General features: G+C 40.1%; 2 protein-coding genes and 1 long non-coding RNA gene across 3 annotated transcripts; all 3 read right to left on the bottom strand.

The window, feature by feature from the left end:
* Nucleotides 1-251: 251 nt before the first annotated feature.
* On the bottom strand, nucleotides 252-960 carry LOC118487163. Its single transcript, XR_004880519.1, has 3 exons — nucleotides 777-960; nucleotides 507-701; nucleotides 252-436 (listed from the first exon to the last, which is right to left on the bottom strand). It is a non-coding gene; the product is annotated as an uncharacterized LOC118487163 (long non-coding RNA).
* A 6,252-nt stretch (nucleotides 961-7,212) lies between these two features.
* LOC110911045 (probable inactive ATP-dependent zinc metalloprotease FTSHI 3, chloroplastic) lies at nucleotides 7,213-11,813 on the bottom strand. The gene is made up of 4 exons (XM_022155610.2): nucleotides 10,535-11,813; nucleotides 10,127-10,450; nucleotides 8,625-8,925; nucleotides 7,213-7,567 (listed from the first exon to the last, which is right to left on the bottom strand). The coding sequence occupies exons 1-4, from the start codon at nucleotides 11,540-11,542 to the stop codon at nucleotides 7,380-7,382; spliced, it is 1,821 nt and encodes a 606-aa protein (XP_022011302.1). The 5' UTR covers nucleotides 11,543-11,813; the 3' UTR covers nucleotides 7,213-7,379.
* A 4,319-nt stretch (nucleotides 11,814-16,132) lies between these two features.
* On the bottom strand, nucleotides 16,133-18,161 carry LOC110911044 (26S proteasome non-ATPase regulatory subunit 8 homolog A). Its single transcript, XM_022155609.2, has 6 exons — nucleotides 17,968-18,161; nucleotides 17,669-17,747; nucleotides 17,104-17,206; nucleotides 16,762-17,025; nucleotides 16,558-16,669; nucleotides 16,133-16,459 (listed from the first exon to the last, which is right to left on the bottom strand). The coding sequence occupies exons 1-6, from the start codon at nucleotides 18,070-18,072 to the stop codon at nucleotides 16,319-16,321; spliced, it is 804 nt and encodes a 267-aa protein (XP_022011301.1). The 5' UTR covers nucleotides 18,073-18,161; the 3' UTR covers nucleotides 16,133-16,318.
* Between the last annotated feature and the right edge of the window lie 3,458 nt (nucleotides 18,162-21,619).

Below are 21,619 nucleotides of genomic sequence, written 5' to 3' on the forward strand. Positions count from 1 at the left end.
GTACCGCGATCCTGGGAATAGGTGCGGTAGTAATACTCCAATTCAGACTCCCCAGGCTGAATTGGAGGCCCGTCATACCCCGCACCATCGGCCGACGAACTGGTACCCTTATCAACCGCAGACTTCTGCGGCCCAGCATCATGCTGCCGCGCTTCATCGCCAGTTTTTTGCGGTTCAGCATCAGAATGTTGCTTCCCGGTAGCAGTGAACCGCAAACTCAAATCGTCTCCCTCATGGGGAGAGATCAGGTTGTTGGACGAGTCGACAGTATCAAATATCTGGGCCGCAGCATTCTCTGCGGTACCCTCCTTCTGCACGGTTGACTCAGGTACCACCTTGACGGGAGGTGTCGATGGCACCTCCGCTCCACCCGCATCCATGGCACGCGGAGGGGACTCCGGAGCATCGAAGATAGAAAAATCTTCATCTTGACGCTCTGCAAAAAAAAGTGAAATAGCTATCAGAACCAGTTACACAACAGTTAACACTAGATAGCCTACACTTACCAACGACAACCGCAGGTTTCTTCTGCGCCGGAGCAGACCTTTTGGTTACTAGCCTCCGACGTTTGGTTTCAACACCACCAGCAGCTTTCTGCTCTGGCCTCCTCTTCTCACCAATCACAGGGGGACCCGCAGCTGTCCCTCCCGCAGCCACCTCTTCTGCCTGCTTCTTCGCAGCACCAGAACGTGACTCCGCGGCTGTACTCAAACCCTCAAGGGTATCAGATACTATCACACAATCCTTGTGTCGACGAAAAGAGGAATGAGAGATACCTGCTGCCTGCGGCACCAGATGAGGCACAGTAGTGACCTCCTTTATCTTCTTTTGGCGGAAGCGCACGCCCTTCACAGTTTGCCTCTTTGGCACACCTTTCGCTTCAGGGTCCCCCAAGGCCCCAAGATCACCTGCATGGAATCAATACGTCAATAACACAACATGATCAACACAAGTAGCAAAGCTTCGATAATATACCTTTGCCTGCTGGCAACTCAACCGCCAGTGCAGCCGCAGTAGGCACCCGGAAGTTACTACGGATGATAGTGTTGTGATCCTGTTCACCATCCGCACAAACTACGGTCTCAACCGTACCCTCGAAATCCGGAGCAAACATCCTCCATGCGGGGGCATCTTCTGATAGTAGACACAAAGGTCAGTAACACACGTAAGGATAAAGAACGTAAAAAAACAAAAAGTACGTACCACCGCTCTTTTCCCGCACCACGGGTTTCGAGTTCTTGCCCCTCCTCAACATCATACGCAACAGCCATAGTTGCGTGTTGGTCAACTTCACAGACTCAATAGTCTGCAGTTGCGGGAACCATTGCACTGATTTCAAACTGGGCATCGCAATGGTCTCTGCTATGATCGTCTCGGTCACATTCCGAAACGTCATATTCACAGCAAGGGCAGCAGACTTGATGTAGAAGAACTTCTTCTTCCACATCGTCATCCCCTTAGGGGGAGTCATCAGCTTTGGGGTACCGTCTCGTAGACGGAAAGAAAAGAACCCCATGGACACTGTCATCTGATAAAACCGTCGGAAGTCTCCAACGGTAGGCTCTATGCCAAGAGCACGGAAGGTAAACTCAAAGTTACGAATCCGAATCATCCCAAACGGACTCACTTGAGAAATGTGGACCTTGTACCACTCCAAGATATCCACAACAAACACCGTCAACGGTAATCGGAGGTTACAATCTCCGAAGAAATCGGACCACATGGTCACATAACCGGCCGGAGCGTCGGCACCAGTATCACCCTCTGATGGGTACCGAGCCCCATATTCCGAGGGCATTTGGACCTCCAGCATAAGGCGATAAAAGCTTTTTCTGGTCCACTTTAACACCGGTAACCCACCACCGGGAACATTCACATCATCATCCTCGTCTTCTTCCTCAGCCACTATCGGCTGTTCAGGGTTTTCACCCTCCACATTGTGTGGATTCGATGGTTCAGCCATCAAAAATATCAAAGAAACGGAAGATGGCGAACAGAAACAATAGAAACCTCACCAGAAAGTCAGAAAAAATCGTCGGAGAAGACAGATGACAACTTTCTCTCAAACGGCAAATTTTTTGAATTTTCGACAAAGTGAGAGGAAACCACAAACGGTTATCCCCTTATATACCCATCGCAATTAATGCGGAGGGAGAAAGCAAATCATCACGTTCAAAAAGAGCGTATCTTGCAACAACACGTGTCGAGCGCCGTTTTAGCTGACGGTTATCACGCGCGCGTGGCCGCCCACGCGCCTGACAAAGAAGACGTTTACACTCCCTGCTACAGTGCATTTAATGCCTCGGGCAGTGCAAATGTCCTTTCATTTCAGCACATGCAGAAACGTCTCACCAACTTCTACCAACTCACACGTGCGATCAAGCCACGTAGGCAAGAAAAAGCGACAACATTATCCAAAAAACATAAGCGGGATGCGGTTTTTCTGGTTTACCGCACCATAACCCATACCGCATGTCGTTTTTTTATATACCCTAAAAAATAGGTAGAAATATATCTATCTATGCTATAAAGGGATATATTACCTTTTCCGCATCACTCACGAGCACACGTGAAATATGCGGAAGTGACACACATGAACCCATTCAGATGTGTCAGATGCTCAAAACCAGTGTTGTTCTTTGGACTGAACCGCATCTCAGGAACAAGCAAAGCGCATTGCCTTCCTTTTCTTCAAGCTTCAAATCCCTCCTGTCCGGTTCACAACCACAGAGGGTGCATGAACAACTTCTTCAGAAGAAAGAAGGAACGGAATCTACGCGCCCGCACATCAGCAGCCCTGACTCCTGAACCTTCAAGAGTTACATCCGTGCAACAAGCACACTTTGAGCGAATATGGGACTGCAACATCGCAGACACCCATAAAGAGCTACAGACATAACCATAGCTTCCGCAGAGTGGTTGCTACGGAAGAGCAAAACTCACTCCACATCACCGAACGAGGCTACCTCGTTATAAACTCGGTATTGGAGCGTGAAGGTAAGTGGCTCCAGAAAGCACGCAGATACGTGCTCTAAACAAGCACTTATCAAGCAGCAAGTGTCCGAACAGCGGTAACAAGTCTGCCTATGACTTTGTTTACCTGCCAACGGACCGCGGTAACAAGTCTGCTTAGGACTTTGTTTACCTACCAATGGATCGCATGGAATAAACAACGATGGGCATCCCCTTGCCTATGACCATGTTTATTTACCCATAGTCTAGATCCACATTGTTCGACCAAACACGGCCAACAATGACGCAACGAAGTAACCGCAAAGAACGTACGGTTACTTGAGAGCTATCAAGATGAACACGAACACCCAACAAAAAAGGGATGGTCATCTCATCATAGGATGCTGAACATAGAACTTGAGCAAAGTTCTAACACAACATCCAAAACCTTCAAACCTGACCGCAAAGGTTGGTTTACAAGTTTTTCTTTTCTTCTTCGTGCACCATTCTGGCAAATGGTTCGAAGAAGAAACCACCTCCAAGAGGTTCGAAACATGTGCAAACCTTCGAACCACCATCCAAGAGGTTGGTTCGAAGTTTGTGCAGCATTACTATGAAGGTCCCTAACAGGCCTTCAACACAACAACAGGTGGCAACCCACCTGATGACATGCAACGGCTGAGAATTTCGCATCAAGCGAAACCCCTTCACCGGTACGGAAGAGGCATAGCCGGATTTTTTACCAGATCACCAGGTTGATCTGGCCTAAAATTTTCTCCAGACTGCCACACTACCTTCCTACACCATAAGTCCAGTACTCCTCCCACGTGCAACTTGCACAAGGGAGCAACACTAGACTGGGGGGACTTGAAGGGGTATGGTCCCAAAACGACCATTACCCGCATCAAACAAACCCCTACCAGTAAGCAAACCGCACCCATGCGGTCACATCCTTCGAACCCATTCGGTTCGAAGATGAATAGCTTGACCCAAGTACGAAAGAAGATGAACATATCGATGCGGCTGGCACCGCATCATATGGCCATTTTCGTCACGACAAGGGAAGCGAGCAAATAGTCTCCACATACGATGATGCGGCCAACACCGCATCTCGCGTATTTCTTGATCACAAGTAGGAGACGCGGTAACTTCAGACGTTACCACATGCAGCGATGCGGCTCGCACCGCACCCTGCATATCCAACAAGTGGACTGACACGCCAGGCAAGTGGCTGACACCACGAGGCAAGTGGCGCCGGCGACAGTCCCCTGTCAGAGCTATTAAAGCAATGGGCTGACGTGGCGTAACCCCCACGGCCGGCGAGACTGACACACCTGCAACGGTGCAGCTCGTCGTCAGCCCATCCATCAATCTCCTCCTTCACTCCTCGGCTATAAATACCGACCCCAAACCAGGTTTGAGGTATCTCTTCACAACTCTCTAACTACTACTATAATCTTGCTTTGCTTCCCAAGCAAACTACTGATTCTCACGCCGGAGAGTGGTAACAAGGAGCACCCCCCACCCCATCCTCCTTGTTACGAGTCACGGCTTGTTTCCTTGTGCAGGAGATCATCCACCGGTGACCCAGCCAGCGATCTCCGAGAGGAAGGGATTAACCCTTCTTGACGAGACCAGTGTGTTAACCCTACCCGGTTAACCATTGTTTCATCAGCCCTATTCATTAATCGATTATGTTTCTTTATTAATTTGAGTCAAGTCATTAATCCATTACACAATAAAGTAGTTGGGTTTATGAATTTGGTTGACAAAAACACTTGGTCTTTAACGTTTTTGGTTCATAAATTCAGTAACAAAAGTTATTTTTTATAATAATAAACCAGTCTAATTTATTAAAATCATTAATAATAATAATAATAATAATAATAATAATAATAATAATAATAATAACAGTGCACTGCAATTCAGATTATATAAATTTATTTATAAGTCTAATAATGCCCTGAATGGGCTTCAGGACCCAACCATGAAACCAAAAAAATATGAAAAAAAACTGATGGGTTGTTGGTGTCGAACTTGAGGCTTGAATATTAGAGGGGAAGCACAGAACCATTCGGGCTACAACAAGCATCTTGTTTGTATTCTGACTATAAATCTTTTATATAAACAAACGAAAAAAATTATGGGCCCTAAAAGTTTTTGGGCCCTGCTCGGTTGCACGGCCTGCACACCCTTTCAGCCGGGCCTGCGAGTAAGAGTCAAATAACTATTTGGCTTATTTGATACGTTTATATAGATGTTTAGTCCGGTATTAGGAGTTTAAGTAAGGTGTCCTGGTTGCCGTTAGTAAAGAAGTTATCTAATATAAATAGATAGTTATGATCTTTGTATTTGATGTGCTTAATAATTAAAAGAGTAAACTACCATTTTGATCCCTGTGATTTGGGCACTTTTGCCATTTTAGTCCAAATCTCAAACTTTTTACATTTGCGTCCCTGTGGTTTGCATTTTGTTGTCATTTTAGTCCAAATTTCAAATTTGGCCAGATTCCTTAACTTAAACCCCCTTATTTTGTCTTTATCCTCAGGGGTATTTTGGTCATTTAGATTTATTATAACTCAAATTTAATAAATAATAATGTCACTGCCAGAACAACAATAATACCACTGCCAGAACAACAACAAGCACCACCACCACACCCACACCTCCACCACCCCCACCCCCACCACCGCATCATCCCCACCACCACCATCCCACTGCCGCCAACCCTCCCAAACCCAAAACCCTCAAAAACCCTCACATAACTCAAAGTTGTTAAATCGGCAGTGAAGAAACCGACAATCAAATCGGCTTCAAAATCTCCACAATCAAACGGAGACAATCAAACCGACAATCTCACCTTCTTTCTTTACTCCGAGCCACACAAAACCCAAACCCTAATTTTGCATCAAACCCATTAACCCACATGAAACTGGACCTTTGATTTGGGGGAAGATGATATGCGGCGGCGTTGATGAACATCATCCCCCAGATCGCCGCAAACAAAACCTGCAACTTGTGTTCTTCTTCGTTGCAACAGCAAACAACAATCTGCAATAATCGAACCTGTAAACTATACTCCTTCTTAATCAGAAACAACAATCTGCAAAACCAGTCGATCAACAACACAAAAACCTGCAAATCTTTAAGATTGATGAACACAACAATCTTGCAATTTATCAACACAAATTCAGATCTAAAACTTTCATGTCTCAACAAATACAACTCAAACTCAGATTTGGGGATGATGATGATTTATTTGGGGAAACTTCGAACCTCCTTCATCAGCATCAATCAATCAGCTGTTCATCTTCATCATCGACAACTTCAGCGATTCATCTTCATCATCGACACCTTCATCAGCAGAATCAACGATTCAACTTCAGCGATTCATCTTCATCATCGACACCTTCATCATCTTCATCATCGACACCTTCATCAACACCGGTGGTGAGAAGGGGGACGACGCCGGAGTGGGTGTGACTGTTGGATGGGACGACGCCGGAGTGGCGGTGGTGAGAAGGGGGAGGAGGTGGCGGTGGTGCTATAGAGAGAGAGAAGAGGGAGAGGGAGGAGGTGGCGGTGGTGGTGCTATATATAGAGAGAGAAGAGAGAGAGAGAGAGAGAGAGAAGACTGATTTATGTTGGGGATGTTGAACTGCAGTGTATATGTATGTGTGTATATTAATATATAATATATATATATATATATATTAATTTTTGAATTAAGAAAATGTTAAATGAAAAGCAAAATGACCAAAATGCCCCTGAACTAAAAGACAAAATAGGAGGTTGCAACAGTCAAAAAAATAGGGTTTTTGGATTTTGGACTAAAATGGCAACAAAATGCAAACTATAGGGACCCAGATGTAAAAAGTTTGAGATTTAGACTAAAATGGCAAAAGTACCCAAACCACAGGGACCAAAATGGCAGTTTACTCTAATTAAAAAGAAAGAGTGGTGACCTATCTTTTGATCACAAAATCAATTGTTCTTGTGTTTTATAGAATCAAGGCCAACAATGTATAAGTGGCTTCTATAACTCAAAACAATAACATAAAATTTACAAACTATGAATTTGTAAAAACTTTATTAGTAAGATAAAACAATGCAAATTCATTTTATATTCTTGACGATAAATTTTAACAATAATCTTCTTCCAACAATGATGTTTTTAATTTTTAATTGTGCATACTTCTATATAATACTAGTGTTCTGTATTTTTTTTTTTTTTTTGGAACATCACATGTTACATGTAACTTGGATCTCCAAAAGTCAATAGGCTTTTTTACAACAAAAATACAGTTAAAAAATCCTATTATTGGAAATGACAAAAATACCCTCAACCAACTAATGGCAGTAATGTCCGAAAGAAGCTGCATAAGAAAAAAAAAAGTTTAAACGAAATCAAAATGACGAAAATACCCTCAACTCAAAGTTTGGTAACCACCAAGAGAAGGAGACCCATCATTCCTTGACTTAAAAGTTGGCATCCATGGGAACATTTTTCCTAATTCTTTGGTTAAGTTTGAAGGACTCATTTGTCTATCATTTATCCCAAATTTTGCTCTTTCTATTGCTTCCATGATATCTTCTCTTGCCACACACTCACCACCTAATAAGCCATGAAAAATAAACACTCATTAAGTTTTTAGTCGTAAGAACTTGTTACTGGAAACTCAGGGAACCCTACCAATCATAGTTGTCAATAGCGAATAGCGGACGATAGCGACAAGCTACCTATTACGTTACGTAGCGATGAAATAGCGGGCGCTATTTCATGTTTAGTGATACACGAGAAGAAAATTGTAAAAATATTTTACATGTATATTTTATTAAAATTCCTGTAAATATGGAAGAAATACGCTTCTTTTTATTCCCAAAATAAAAAACCCCAAATACGCTTCTTTTTTCGATCTCAATCTATACATATAAAAAACCTAAATCCGCTATTTTCATGCTATTTAGGCGCTAAACATCATTTAGCAGGAAACTCACGCTTCGCTTTGCTCACTATTAACAACTATGCCACCAATACCCATAGCAACCAAACGGGATCGGATAAAATGCAGCTTGTGCTGGACAGGTGGCCTTCGGGTCGCTGTGTGTGTGTGTGTGTGGTTGTGTGTGTGTGTGGGGGGGGGGTGATAAAGGCAGAATGCCAGTAGAAGTTGGATTGGAACCTAACCTAGGACCCATAGTTGTTAATGGCAAGTAGCGATAAGTAGCAGGAGCTATTTTATAAATAGCGATACACTAGAAAAAAAAAATGTTTAAAAATTTTATATGTATATTATATCAAAATATCTTGGTATATACGCTTTTTTACACATATATTTAACAAAAACCTAAAATCCAGCTATTTTATAGCTATATTTAATCGTTGTTTATATTTTAAAAATTAAAAAATAAAAAATAAATGAAATCCCGCTATTTATGGCTACATACCGTGTAGCGACCTTCGACCTATACACTATTCGCTATAGCGACCATAGCGATCGCTATTGACAACTATGCTGAGACCTCTGCTAGAGGGACTCAAGCGCTTACTATTGTGCCACCCCCTTGAAGGTTCAGTCATTACGAATTTACGATATCATCATATAAGGTAGCAACTTTCGTGTTCTTTTTACAATTCTACCCCTAATAAAAATGAGAAAGTAGATAAAAACCTCGTCTAGCGGCAAGTAAAGCGGCTTCATTGACAATGTTGGCGAGATCAGCACCGACAAAACCTTGAGTAAGAGAAGCAACCAAGTTGCAAATAATAGCAGTGTCTTCTTCAAGAGGGATTCCTCTAAGATGGACGGCTAAGATCTTTCTTCTACCATTTTCATCCGGTTCTCCCACATACACTTTCCTTGAAAACCGACCGGGCCGACAAAGAGCCGGGTCCAATGCTTCGGGCCGGTTGGTTGCTGCTATAACTATCACATTTACATCCGACTCGAACCCATCCATTTCTGTCAGTAGCTATGTGCCCAAAACAAGACATGAATCAAACCAATCACATAAGATGTATTATTAGCTTCAAAGTGGTGAAAATTATAATAGATAGTTAATTATTCAAGTTATATAGGAAAAACATAATACCCAATGAAATTTTAGATATGCATAGGCTTGTGAGTTGTGACAGTTTTAATTATTTGCTTATGAAATAGGATAAATTTTATCTCTAACGGGTCAACAGGTAAAACCAGAAAAGCTAACCAAACGACGTGACACATGCGGGTAGGGGTGACTGGTGAGCAGAAAACCGAAAAAAACCGAACCAAAACCAAAAGAACCGATTTAACCGAACCAAAATTTGAGGTTCGGTTTTGGTTTTGCATTTTTATAAAAACCGAATAACCCAAAAAAACATTTTTATAATGTTTGTTATATATTAATTTAGGTATTAATAATTATATTCTTGAATGTTAAGTGTTTTACAATTAGAACATTAACATGTTTATTTATCTTTAAAATAATTTATCCATTTACTACAAAAAATAACAAAATTTAATATAAAAATTAAATGATTTTCAAGGTTTTATAAAAAATGCCATAACAAAAACTTTGGAGAAACATAAAAATAGATTAAAAGGTTAGGTTTATGTGAACAATATTAATTAAAAAGGTTAAATATATTAACTTAAATGTAAACACCTAAGAAAGATTCTTGAATCTTGGATTATACTTTTTTTGTTTTTCGAATCTTACTTACGTAAATTTGTTCCAAAAACCGAATGGTTTCAAGAAACTAAAACCGAACATTTGTGCTTTGGTTTTACCAAAAAAACCGAACTGAACCAAACTGTGCACACCCCTACAAGCGGATCAAAAGTAAAAGTTCCTTAAAGTGTATTTTAAATGCATAAAAATTCCTAAATCATCTTATTCGACATCTATATTACTGAAATAATAAATTTTTGTAATCGGACTTAACAAATGCTTAGATGCTAGCAAATACCAAACCTCCCTGACCTTTTTTTTTTTTTTTTGGGTAAAGGGTTACCCCGGTGAAATTAACCTCCCTGACCTGTTTATTTTACCATCTTAATAAATATAGCAATGTAGTATATCCACACTTCTTCCATAAATAAGATAATTATGTTAACACAAATGCGCGTACACACACGCATCATCATAGATATTCTACAGATATGAAGTGTAAAAGATGAAGTTTACCTACCTGATTTAGTGTTTGGTCTCTTTCATCGTTAAAACTTCGACCACGTTTACCCCCGACAGCATCGAGTTCATCAATAAAAATGATTGACGGCGCGTTCTTTCTTGCAACGCTAAAAAGGTCCCTAATACGCGCCGCTCCTCTTCCAACAAACATCTCCACAAATTCACTAGCCGAGACAGTGAAAAACGGTACCCCGGCTTCTCCAGCCACCGCACGCGCTAATAGCGTTTTCCCGGTCCCGGGTGGGCCCACTAGCAACACTCCTCTAGGTAACTTCGCTCCTAGCTTGTTGTAGTTGATAGAACCTTTGAGGCACAACACGATCTATAAACAGGTTTTTGCATTAATTATATAAACATAAGTAACATACTAAAATAATACGAAATACACGAAACAAAAGTGGCGTACCTCCATAAGCTCGACTTTTGCTGTGTCGACACCCTCTACGTCTTCGAAATTAACTACTTGATTGCTCGGCCGACGTTTCTTTGCAGGGCTATTAGCGGCAGAAAGCTGGCGGTACAGAAGCCACATCAACGGAGTTAACGGAATCCAAAGTGACAAAATGGTAATCAGCGTATTTCTCATTGACATCAACACTGATTGCGGAGATGAACTATACGTAATTCCTTTCTCTCTCATCAAACCGAGTAGATAGCTCTCGTCGTGATCGATCTTTCGCGTAGAGAACTGCCATTCGGGCGTCGAAGTCTTTGTTTTCGTCAATTTCTGCACCGCGTTCGACCCCGTAATCTGAGTATCCTTCACAACATCATCGTTAATCCCCACGTTACTTTCTTGCTTTTGCGTGTTTTCTTTACCGAAAGATTCGGTATTGTAGTATATCCGTCGTGATCCCTCCTCAAACAAAACTTTCATTACCGACCCGCTATGCAGATTTGTGATCAAATCCGAGTATGGAACAATTTTAGGAGACGGAACCGCTGTCAACTTCAAGAACAAATAACACAATCCTAACACAACAGAAACTGAAGTGTATAAAGTCACTTTTCGCATATTTTTGCGCAGATAATCTCCCAGTTCATTTAACATCGAACGAACCGATACCCTTTTCAATTTCGAACCCATTAATCGCAACCGTGGCTGCAATCTAAGCTTAAATCCCCTTCTGAAAAAACTAGTCTCCCTGTTCCTCAAATTGTTTTCTTTGTTCCCATTTTCATTTTTAACCGATCTAACACATACCAACCTGTTATAAGATTGTACACTAACTACAGGAAACAAACCCGAACCCCGGTTTCGATCACATAACATATACGACTGAGTTCGGCATTTCATCGAACACCTGGTGGGGATATATCTAAGTCTGGAGATTTCATGACTAATTAAGGATCCATTGTTCAAATTAACAGGGAAATCAGACATTTTTATAGACATGGTGTTCAATTTTGCCATGAAATTGTGGATATTAACATAGAATCAGTACTGATTTGGCGATTTTTGACCCGAGAATACGGTTTTTTAAGGAACTTACCGGGTCCTGAAATGTTGGAATCTGAAGGGAAATGATTAGCTGTTGTGAAGATGATGAAAACCCTTTTCAATTTGTTGGTTGTTGTGGTTGAATCTTTTGAAGTATGTTACAGGTGATGAGGAATCGGTGATAGTGTCCAACCAAGCTTATCTGCGATTTTTAAGGAAAATAAAATATCATCAATAATAATATCCATGGGGTTTAGTATGATAAAAAGGGTGAGATTTGACCACCTAATTCTACGAGATTTCTCGTGAGTTACTTGATATTGGTTTGTTAGTCTATACGTAGTGGGGCGCTAAGAAGGCCCATAGCGCCTAGATGGCGCCTTGCACACCAAAACGATGGCGCTATGCCCAAAAAAAAAAAAGAAAGGCGTGAAGAATTTCGCGGCGCCATGTGTTGAGGATTTGATTTTTTTGACCGTTTAACAACGGTCATATTTAAAAAAAATCAATTTTTTTAAATTTTCACACTATAAATACCCTTCTACTCTTCCATTTTTTTTACAACTCAATACATTCCCACTCTCATTCTCTATATATTTTTAAAAAAGCTAGTCTCACCTTATTAAAAAAAATGGGTTCCCTGTCGGAAGACTCTTTCACCGAAATTCACCGAAATTCACCGAAAATTTTTTTCGCCCGACGAAGACGCGGCCGAGGAAGAAGCGGTTACGAGTGCATGTACTTTTGTGATACAAGCATTTGAGCACATTCGGCCTACTCCCCCTCCAGTCCTCCACGACCCATCTTGCGACGCACCTATATCTTGCGAGATCGTGAAGCCGCGAACGAGCGTTTGATGAAAGACTATTTTGATGCGACACCGGTTCACGGACCGAATGTTTTTAGACGACGTTTTCGGATGAGCCAAAGGTTATTTTTGCGCATTAATAATGATTTGGAAAATAGGTATGATTTCTTTAAGCAAAGAATGGACGCGCGAGGATATCTAGGTTTCACCTCAATTCAAAATGTCACATCCGCCTTACGCGTATTATCATACGAAAACACGTACGACATCAACGACGAGTATTTGAAGATGGTGGAGAAAACAACCCGAGATTGCTTGGAACATTTTTGCTATGGTAATTTTTATTGTCTTTTATTTATTTACTTTTACATATTTATTTCAACAGTGATCACGACGAAGATTCCGAGGAAGAAGAGGTTCAGGAATTCGAAGACGGAAACTTTGATGACGTAGGTTTGGATGCTGGAGAAAACGAAGAGGAAGAAGGAGAGAACGAAAATGAAACCGAAGAATAAATTTATTTTTTAGGTGTAATTTTTTTTTTGTTTAACTTTTTTTTAATTTTAATATATTGTTTTTTATTTAATGGAATGTTTTTTAATTTTATAAAACTTATAAATTATTTAAAAAAATGAAAATTAAATTAATTTAGTAATGATGACAAAGGGGTTTTATGACTACGGCCTCAAATTGCATAACGCCCCATAAAGCCCCTTGCTGACGTGGCATGCCACATGTCGCATAACGCCCCTAAAAGAGCTTTATGACTACACATGCCCTTAAAACTTTGAAATGGGGTGAGCTTAAATGAGTTTAAGGGGCTGTTTGGCAACATCTGAATGGTTAAGTGTTGAACCAGTAAGAGATCTGAACCATTAAGTGATAAACCAGTAAGAGGTCTGAATCATTATAAGTTAGTATAATGTTTAACCGTTCAGAGGCAAATGTCTGACCATTTCAGATTAGAGGTCTTAACCATTCAGACTTAGTATAATGCTTAACCATTCAGAGGCAAATGTCTGAACCATTCAGACATTTATTTGCGAAACAAACAGTCTGAACCATTAAGTGTTGAATGAACCAGTAAAGTAAGAGGTCTGAACCATTAAGAGCCCATTAAGAGCTAAACAAACAGCCCCTAAGCCCGTCTAACAGACAGAGCTTGACTATGCTTGCGACTTGCTAGATCGAAACAAAATGAACTTGTGTAAAAGTGAGTTCGTGTTTGACTCAGCTCAACTCGTTTACACCATAGGATTCACGGTTTGGATCGATGGGTTTTGATAAAGCAAGTATAGTTTGAAACTAGGAGCATGAACGAGTCAAGATATGTGTAAGTTACTCCAAATTGTCTTGTCAAAAGTTCAAATTGAGCCAAGTGTAAGTGAGCTCGATTCTAAACTCAAGACTAAATTGAAGCTTAATTGATAAAAAAACTTGAGTTGCATAAAGTTTGACTAGGTTTACGAGTTTAAACGAGTCCATTGTTTATATGAATATAAAAGGTATATAATTACGTAATAAATATTATAATAATATATATAAGTAAATTGATATGTGTGTGTGTGTATATATATATATATTATGTTGTATATATATATGTAGAGATGGGCATATCGGGTATTTTTTTGTACCCGAAACCGGTTCCTACCCGGACCGGGTTCTTGTTATAGTGTAAGGGAACCGGTTCTTGTAGGAACCGGGTCCAGTTCCTAACCGGGTTTAGAGCTTGAATACTGGAACCGATAGTAACCGATCCCGGGTAGGGTTGGAACCGGGTTCTCTGAAGAACCGGTTCCACCGAGTATGTCTTAAAAATCGCTGAAATGATACTGTGTAACCGGTTCTTAAAAAAAATTCCTTATATTGATCAAAATACTACAATTTTAAAAAGCATACAAACATATTAAAGAAAATACAAACATATTGAAGCCGGTTTATTTCTTTGACCGTTTACTTGTCGATGTCGTGGATGCTTCCATTTGACTTGCGGCTCGCTTTGGTGGTGCCACTTCGGTACAATCGTCTTCCGAATCATTAGTTTGTACTTTGTACTTCTTCATCCTCCTCTTCATCAACTATCTTGTTCTCTAATTCCACTTCGTCTTCTAGACTCGTCTTCTAGACTTGTCTTATTGAGGGTTGTCGAAGTGTCCAAACGGTAATGATTGTTGAATCACCAACTTAGCCATCCTATCCCAAGCTATCATGTGATCGTAACGAAGTATTGAAACATCCTTTGAGAGTTGCACTTGACCGGGTGTAACATCTTTCAAAGCCTTGCAATATTTGTTCTTTATATGTTTCGTCAAAGTTGAATTGAAGTCCTTGCTTAACAAAGCTCCACAATATTTGCATTGAGTCTTTTGCGAGCCGTCGCTCATTTCCACCAAATCCCAATTGCACGATACATCCATATTGCGATTATGTGTGAGTGTCCCAACGACATATGGAGCGGATTGAGGAGCCTTGTTGACGGATGGAGAGTTGGTGGTTTTGGAATTCTTGGTTGCCATCGTATCAAATGAATAAAGAAGTAGATGAATACGGTGTGAGGAATCGATTGTGGTCACTATTTATACTTACTGGAATGGATTCCAACGGCTAGGAATCGATTCCAACGGTAATAAGCATTAAATGGGGAGTTTGCAACGGCTAGGAATCGATTCCAACGATAATAAAATCAATAAAGGTAAGAATTTAATGCAGCGGGTTATTTTTGTATACGGAGGAACCGGTTCCGGGTAGGAACCGGGTACGACCCTATTTTTTTATAAAATGTGGAACCGGGTAAGAACCAACGGGTTTTTTGAACCCGGAACCGGTTCTTCTATACAGCGGGTAGGAACTGGAACTGGTTCCAGGTAGGTTCTACCAGGTCGGGTTTGGAACCGGGTATTATGCCCATCTCTATGTATATGCTTGCATATTGTGGAGGTCAGGACATAAGGTAACCCTTATAGGCCTCATCCAACAGGTTTGGACCCAACATATATGGATCAATAAGGGTTGAGCCATCCCATCTCCTATAGAGGATCTTCTCCTGTCCTAATTTGACTACTAGGAGACTTGCTCCTCCGTGTTCATTAGCTCTCACCCTCTTTTACCATTTTCATACACTGCTATGATAGACATATTGGTTATTATTATTACGATACTAATTTGAGCATAAGAGGGTGGTTTCAGTCTCTGGCCCTTCTAACAGATTCTAGGTTCTCGTTGATGTGTGTAGGTCCGGAGCGGCTCAAAGAAGACAAAGCTTTCTTGGTCCATCTCCTTAATTGTTGCAATAATCCAACTAATCCTTTCGGTGGATTTTTGTAGCTTCACATATAAACAAAACTATTAATAAATGAAAAACTAGCAACCTCAAATATTGCTCAAGAGCTGAACTAGAGCTTTAGACATGAAAGAACGAAATGAGTCAAGTTCAAGCTCTCATAAGTTAAGCGAGGCAAGTTGAGACTCAGCGCGACTCCTTTATCCCCTAGTCAAAACGCTAACTATGGTTTCATTACCGGTATGTTTCAGGTTTGGCTGTTAACGTTCGTATTTTACAGTTTGAACTCACACCCAGGCGTTTAACTATAGAGTTATCATCATCATCATCATCTCATCTACAGACATTGCTTTCTTTATGATCCAGCTTTCTCCATTGGACCCGACGACATAATAAGATTTGCATAAGGTGTGTGTCAAGCACCATGAACATACATGCTATTTATATTTGGGAAGTTTAAAGTAACTGCTCTGGGTGGCTGAAAGTTGAAACTTCAAATTCCGGATCAAAACCGAATTCTAGTTTTAATTGACCAAATACAAATGGGATCAAGTGTAAACTACAAAACAGTCCATGGAACAAGGAGTCAAGGAATTAGTTTCAGAATCCAAATAACAAGTTTTTCAAAATCAAGAAACATTCGATGATTCAAGGGGACGGATCAAACAATGCGCTCCAACTCCCTCGCGTAGCTCAGAGTCTGGTTTATGAGCTGCAGAGACGGAATCTCTTTGCATGGTCCAGCTTCTTTTGCCTTCTGAAATACCACCAATCCATTCTTCACCTCCCAATCAGGATGCTCCTGCAAATTTCATTTCAATCCATAACAAATGATTTTATAGCAACAATTCAAGATTTAACTAAGCCATGATTGAGTTATAGAGAGATTGTGCCATCAACCTCTTTAATGTATTCAAAAAGTTCTTGGTCCGAAGAAAGCAATAGCATTTGACGCGCATCTTTGACCGTAAGAGAATCATACGCCTTCTCACTACACCCTGCAATCTCATCCCTGCAAATGAAAGTTAACCAAGTAATAAGATAACCGTTTACCGTCCACAATTTGATTTTATTTTCATCGAGAAATGAAAAAAAAAAATTTACCTGACTGTCCTTGCCAACAAGTCCATGAAATAAACGTAGGTTTCATGGGGTACGGTCTGTCTAGCAGTCAATACGCGGTTGTAAGCACCTTCCATAAACGATTGCTCAAGCTCCACTGCATGTTTGATACAAGGGTTTTCAAGAGCAGTGACGGGAAGCAACTCTAATTCGGTGTGAAACTCAGCGATTCGGTTCTGTACTAGTAGTCGCAAAAGGTTAAGACCCAAAATCGGGTACTCCTGCGGGGATTGTGGGAGACGACCACTGTTCCATAACAAAACGAAATCATGACTAAGAATGTTGATGAGAATTTGACAACTTGTTTTGTAATGAATCTGTTACCCGACATCTGAATAGTAAGGCTTGAGCTGAAAGAAATCTCTCTCGAACGCATCTTGATCTTCCGTTTTAACACTGAGCACAACCGCGTGCTCATAGACATCCCCTGAAATTGTTTTTAACAGATTTTAGAAACATCTTCCATTTTTTTAAAAATGAGAACTTTTTTAATAAGCGAGTATCCACCCGATACATGCGTCACAAGAAGGCATTTTCTTGCAATTGTTTCACAATGGGGTTGACGCAAGGGCGACTTGTTAGCCTTAAAACGCGTGCACTGGTTAAGGCAGATGAGAAGTACAAGGTAACACAGAATTCGAGAAATCGCCTGAGGTCGCCCTGGTATGGGCGACCTCTCAAGACATGGGCGATTTCTCGAATTGCGTGTTACCTTGTACTTCTCGTCTGTCTTAACCGGTGCACGTGTTTTAAGGCTAACAAGTCGCCCTTGCGACAACCCCATTGTGAAACAATGGCAAGAAAATACCTTCTTGTGATGCATGTGTCGGGTGGATACTCGCTTATTAAAAAAATCCATAGATAAACAAGAAAATGAATAAATGCTTACTTGCTAGAGTTAACTCTTGAATTGCATTAGGAGTTTCAGCAAACAATGGAGGAAGACTCTTAAACTCTATCAACAAAATCTACAGATGAACAAATCCAAACAGTTTCATTACTCATATTCAAACTAAATAACTCAAGCTTCACATAAGTGTAACAACAAAATGAAAAACCTAATCCTAAGGAACGAATTTAGATCTAAATTATGAATAACAACATCCGATGAATCTCACTGAATATACACAGTAAAGTTAAAATTGGTACTATTACTAAATTAGGGTTTGATGAAGAAATTGGGGGTACCTTGAGTTGAGATAAAAGTCTGAAACAAGTATCGAAATCATTACGTACAAATACAGCTTTGAATCGATCGAAGAGCTGTGAGACCTCGGTTAGCTTCGGATCCATAATTTGTTCAGAACTGATTGATTGATTGATCGATTTGGTGTTTGCAAGTATGTTTGTTCTTTGTGTGGTTTCTTTTGTTGCAAGAAACTCAAATTGTTTTTGTAAATTTAAATTGGTTTGGATGTTATGGGCCAAAAAAGATGGATATTTTCTGTTTTTTTTTTCATGAAGTCATGGGTTTAGTGTTGGGCTAGGCCGATAGAGGTATATAACCCATGGGTTTGGGGGTCTTGTTTTTAGTTATGGGCTTTTGGGCACCGTTACCCATGGCTTTATAGGTTAGTGACATCTTGAGGGTAGGATAAGGCTTTGGGACCAATAGGTCTAAGTTACGATTCCCATAAGGGGTTTTTTTCCATATTTATTGGGTTTTCTCCTAGATTGTTTCGTTGGTGGTACAATGATACTCTAATGGTCCGTCAGTGATTCAAATTTGTCGTTCAAAAAAAGTTGATTATTAATTTACTAGCTTAGGTTGAATACTAAAAGATATGTAATGTATATACATTTACATATACATATATAGGGTGAGGTTCGGCTACAAAGTCAATTTTTCCTACAAAGTGTACAAAGTCATAAAACACCACAATTTCAGCCATAAAACACACTCAAAACCCACAAATAACAGAGTGAATATCACTAAAACACAATATCCAAACCCTAACATTCCATAAAAACTTCAATCACACAAGCGTAGAACTATGAATATAAAACACAACATGATAATCAACATAAAACACGCTAATGTAAGTCGTTCGATAATCAAAGTCTTATCATTCAAAACACAACACAAAACCCACATATATGACGTTTTAGTAATCTTCACTATGTTATTTGTGGGTTTTGAGTGTGTTTTATGACTTTTTACACTTTGTAGGAAAAATAGACTTTGGAGCCAACTCCCACCCTACATATATATATATATATATATGGGTTAAAATGAGAACCACTACAAGTTGTGAGAACCGTGAGAACTTTTTAATCCCGCGCGAGTTAGGCCAAAATTTTTTTGCACAAACATAGATGAAAACATTATAAACACATCTGTAAAAAGGTAAAAAAAAATGTCAAGTCGTTAGTTTTGACTGATACAAGTTTTTTTACGCCCTGATAAAAAAAAATAGTTATCTGCAATAAAATTTTACATCAGCGCGTAAAAAAAACTTGCATCAGTCAAAACTAACGTCTTGACAATTTTTTTTTTTTACTTTTTTTTTCAGATGTTTTTATAATGTTTTCATCTACGTTTGTGCAAAAAAAAAATGGCCTAACTCGTGCGGGATCAAAAAGTTCTCACGGTTCTTACAACTCGTGGTGGTTTTCATTTGATGAGTACGAGTGTGATAAATAAATAAGATAATGTGTCAAAATTAACATTAGAGTAAACTTCCGTTTTACTCCCTGTGGTTTGTTCACTTTAACGGTTTCGCTCCAAACCTTTCAAAATAGTCATTTTACTCCCCGGTCTATAAAGCTTTTCTTTCTTTTACTCCCCGCCCCTAACTCCATCCAATTCAACTGTTAAATCTTGGTCACATGCCCCTCACATGAGGGGCATTTTAGTCTTTTCCCACTTAAACTTATTAATTTCCCTTTTTAATTTCCACTCTCTCTCTCTCTCTCTCTCTCTCTCTCTCTCTCTCTCTCTCTCTCTCTCTCTCTCTCTCTCTCTCTCTCTCTCTCTCTCTCTCTCTCTCTCTCTCTCTCTCTCTCTCTCTCTCTCTCTCTCTCTCTCTCTCTCTCTCTCTGCACCATTGCCCACACCCTCATCATCCCTAATTCTCAAAAAGATTACATGTAATATGTTAGACCTTAAAGTCAAACTACAGAGTTCAAGCTTCAAATGTGTAGTTACATTGCGTAGCAGATGCCGGGCTACATAGGGATGACAACATATACAACAAACCTTTGATGTGCTCTAATTTTACTAGCAATTTTAAGGGCAATTTCCATTGGAATCAAGTTATTGGCACCTAAGAAACATAATCAAATATCAAAAAGTGTGATTAACAAAACTTGAAGTGGAGTTACGTTAAAAAAATGTTCCTTACCCAATTCTTTGTATGAACTCCAATGAAAGGATCATCTACCAAAACTAACCCTAACTTTTATCATCAAAATCCCCAAATATAAAAAAGAAAACACAAGAACGCAGAGAGACAGAGAGAGAGACGAATTAGATCACGTAAAGGTTCCGGCGGCCGACCACCATCCATGGCAGAGTCTCGGTGGTCAGTGGCGGCAGTCCTGGCTGGTGCTGGATGACGGTGAAGGTTTCAGACCTCGATTAGATGGAGTTTGGGTTCCGGCGAAAGCTTCAGACCTTGATTAGATGACAGTCTCATTAGGGTTCCGCCCTTACATTCAGATCAATGTTGTAGTGGTAGGGGTAGGGTGGTTTCGGTGGTCATAGGAGGAGTTTGTGGCCGTAGCAGGTGGCTGTAGTGGCAAAGGAAATGGGAGGGTGGTAGTTGTAGGATGCGGGTTCCAGTGAGCGGCTGCCTGAAGTGAGGGTTATGGTGGTGGTGGTAGTGACCGGTGATGGTTGGTGATGGAGAAGAGATAGATAGATACATAGATAGAGTGAGAGAGAGAAAAGAGAGGAGAAAGTGTGTTTTAAATGACTTTCTGTGTATATATATAATAGAGATATTTTTATAATTAAGTTACCAAAATGCCCTTACTTTTATCTAAAAATTACTAAAATGTCATTCTAGTTAACAGAGGATTTGGATGGAGTTAGACTCGTGGAGCAAATTAGAGAAAAACTAGTAACATCAGGGAGTAAAATGGCTATTTTGAAAGGTTTGAGGCAAAACCGTTAAATTGAACAAACCACAAGGAGCAAACCGGAAGTTTACTCTTAACATTATTATACTTAACCATGTAAAATAGAAACCGAAAAAACAAAAAAAAAAAAATATAAAGGATTTTTTATCTTAATAGTTAAACGGGTTAATGGGTCCCGGTTCGTTTTTAATACGGGTCAACCGAACCGACCCGTTTTTTTAAACGGGTCGTGTTAGTCGACCCAAACCTGTTTTTTTCGTGTCGGGTTCGGGTCGAGTTAACGGGTCATGTCAAGAATTGTCGCCTCTAATTCTAGTGCAAATATCATCCAAATTCAACTTTGACTTTTGGAAACAAGACTACGTGGCTGTTTGGCAACTTCTTAATGGTTAAGTGCTGAACCAGTAAGCGGCCAGAACCATTAAGAGCAAGTATAATGCTTAACCATTCAGAGGCAAATGTCTGACCAATTCAGATTAGAGGTCTTGACCATTCAGACTCAATATAATGTTTCACCATTCAGAGGCAAATATGAACCATTCAGACATTTGCTCATAAAACAAAGAGCCTGAACTATTAAGTGTTGAATCAGTAAAATGTCTACAAAGAACCCCTACCTCTTAATATGATCTCATATGCCACCATTCAGATATTTGCTCATAAAACAAAGAGCATGAACTATTAAGTGTTGAATCAGTAAAAGAACCCCTACCTCTTAATATGATCTCATATGCCACAAACATGTGCTTCTAGAATT

The sequence above is a fragment of the Helianthus annuus genome, chromosome 15 (genome assembly GCF_002127325.2).
Source record: "Helianthus annuus cultivar XRQ/B chromosome 15, HanXRQr2.0-SUNRISE, whole genome shotgun sequence".
NCBI classification, from domain to species: Eukaryota; Viridiplantae; Streptophyta; class Magnoliopsida; order Asterales; family Asteraceae; genus Helianthus; species Helianthus annuus.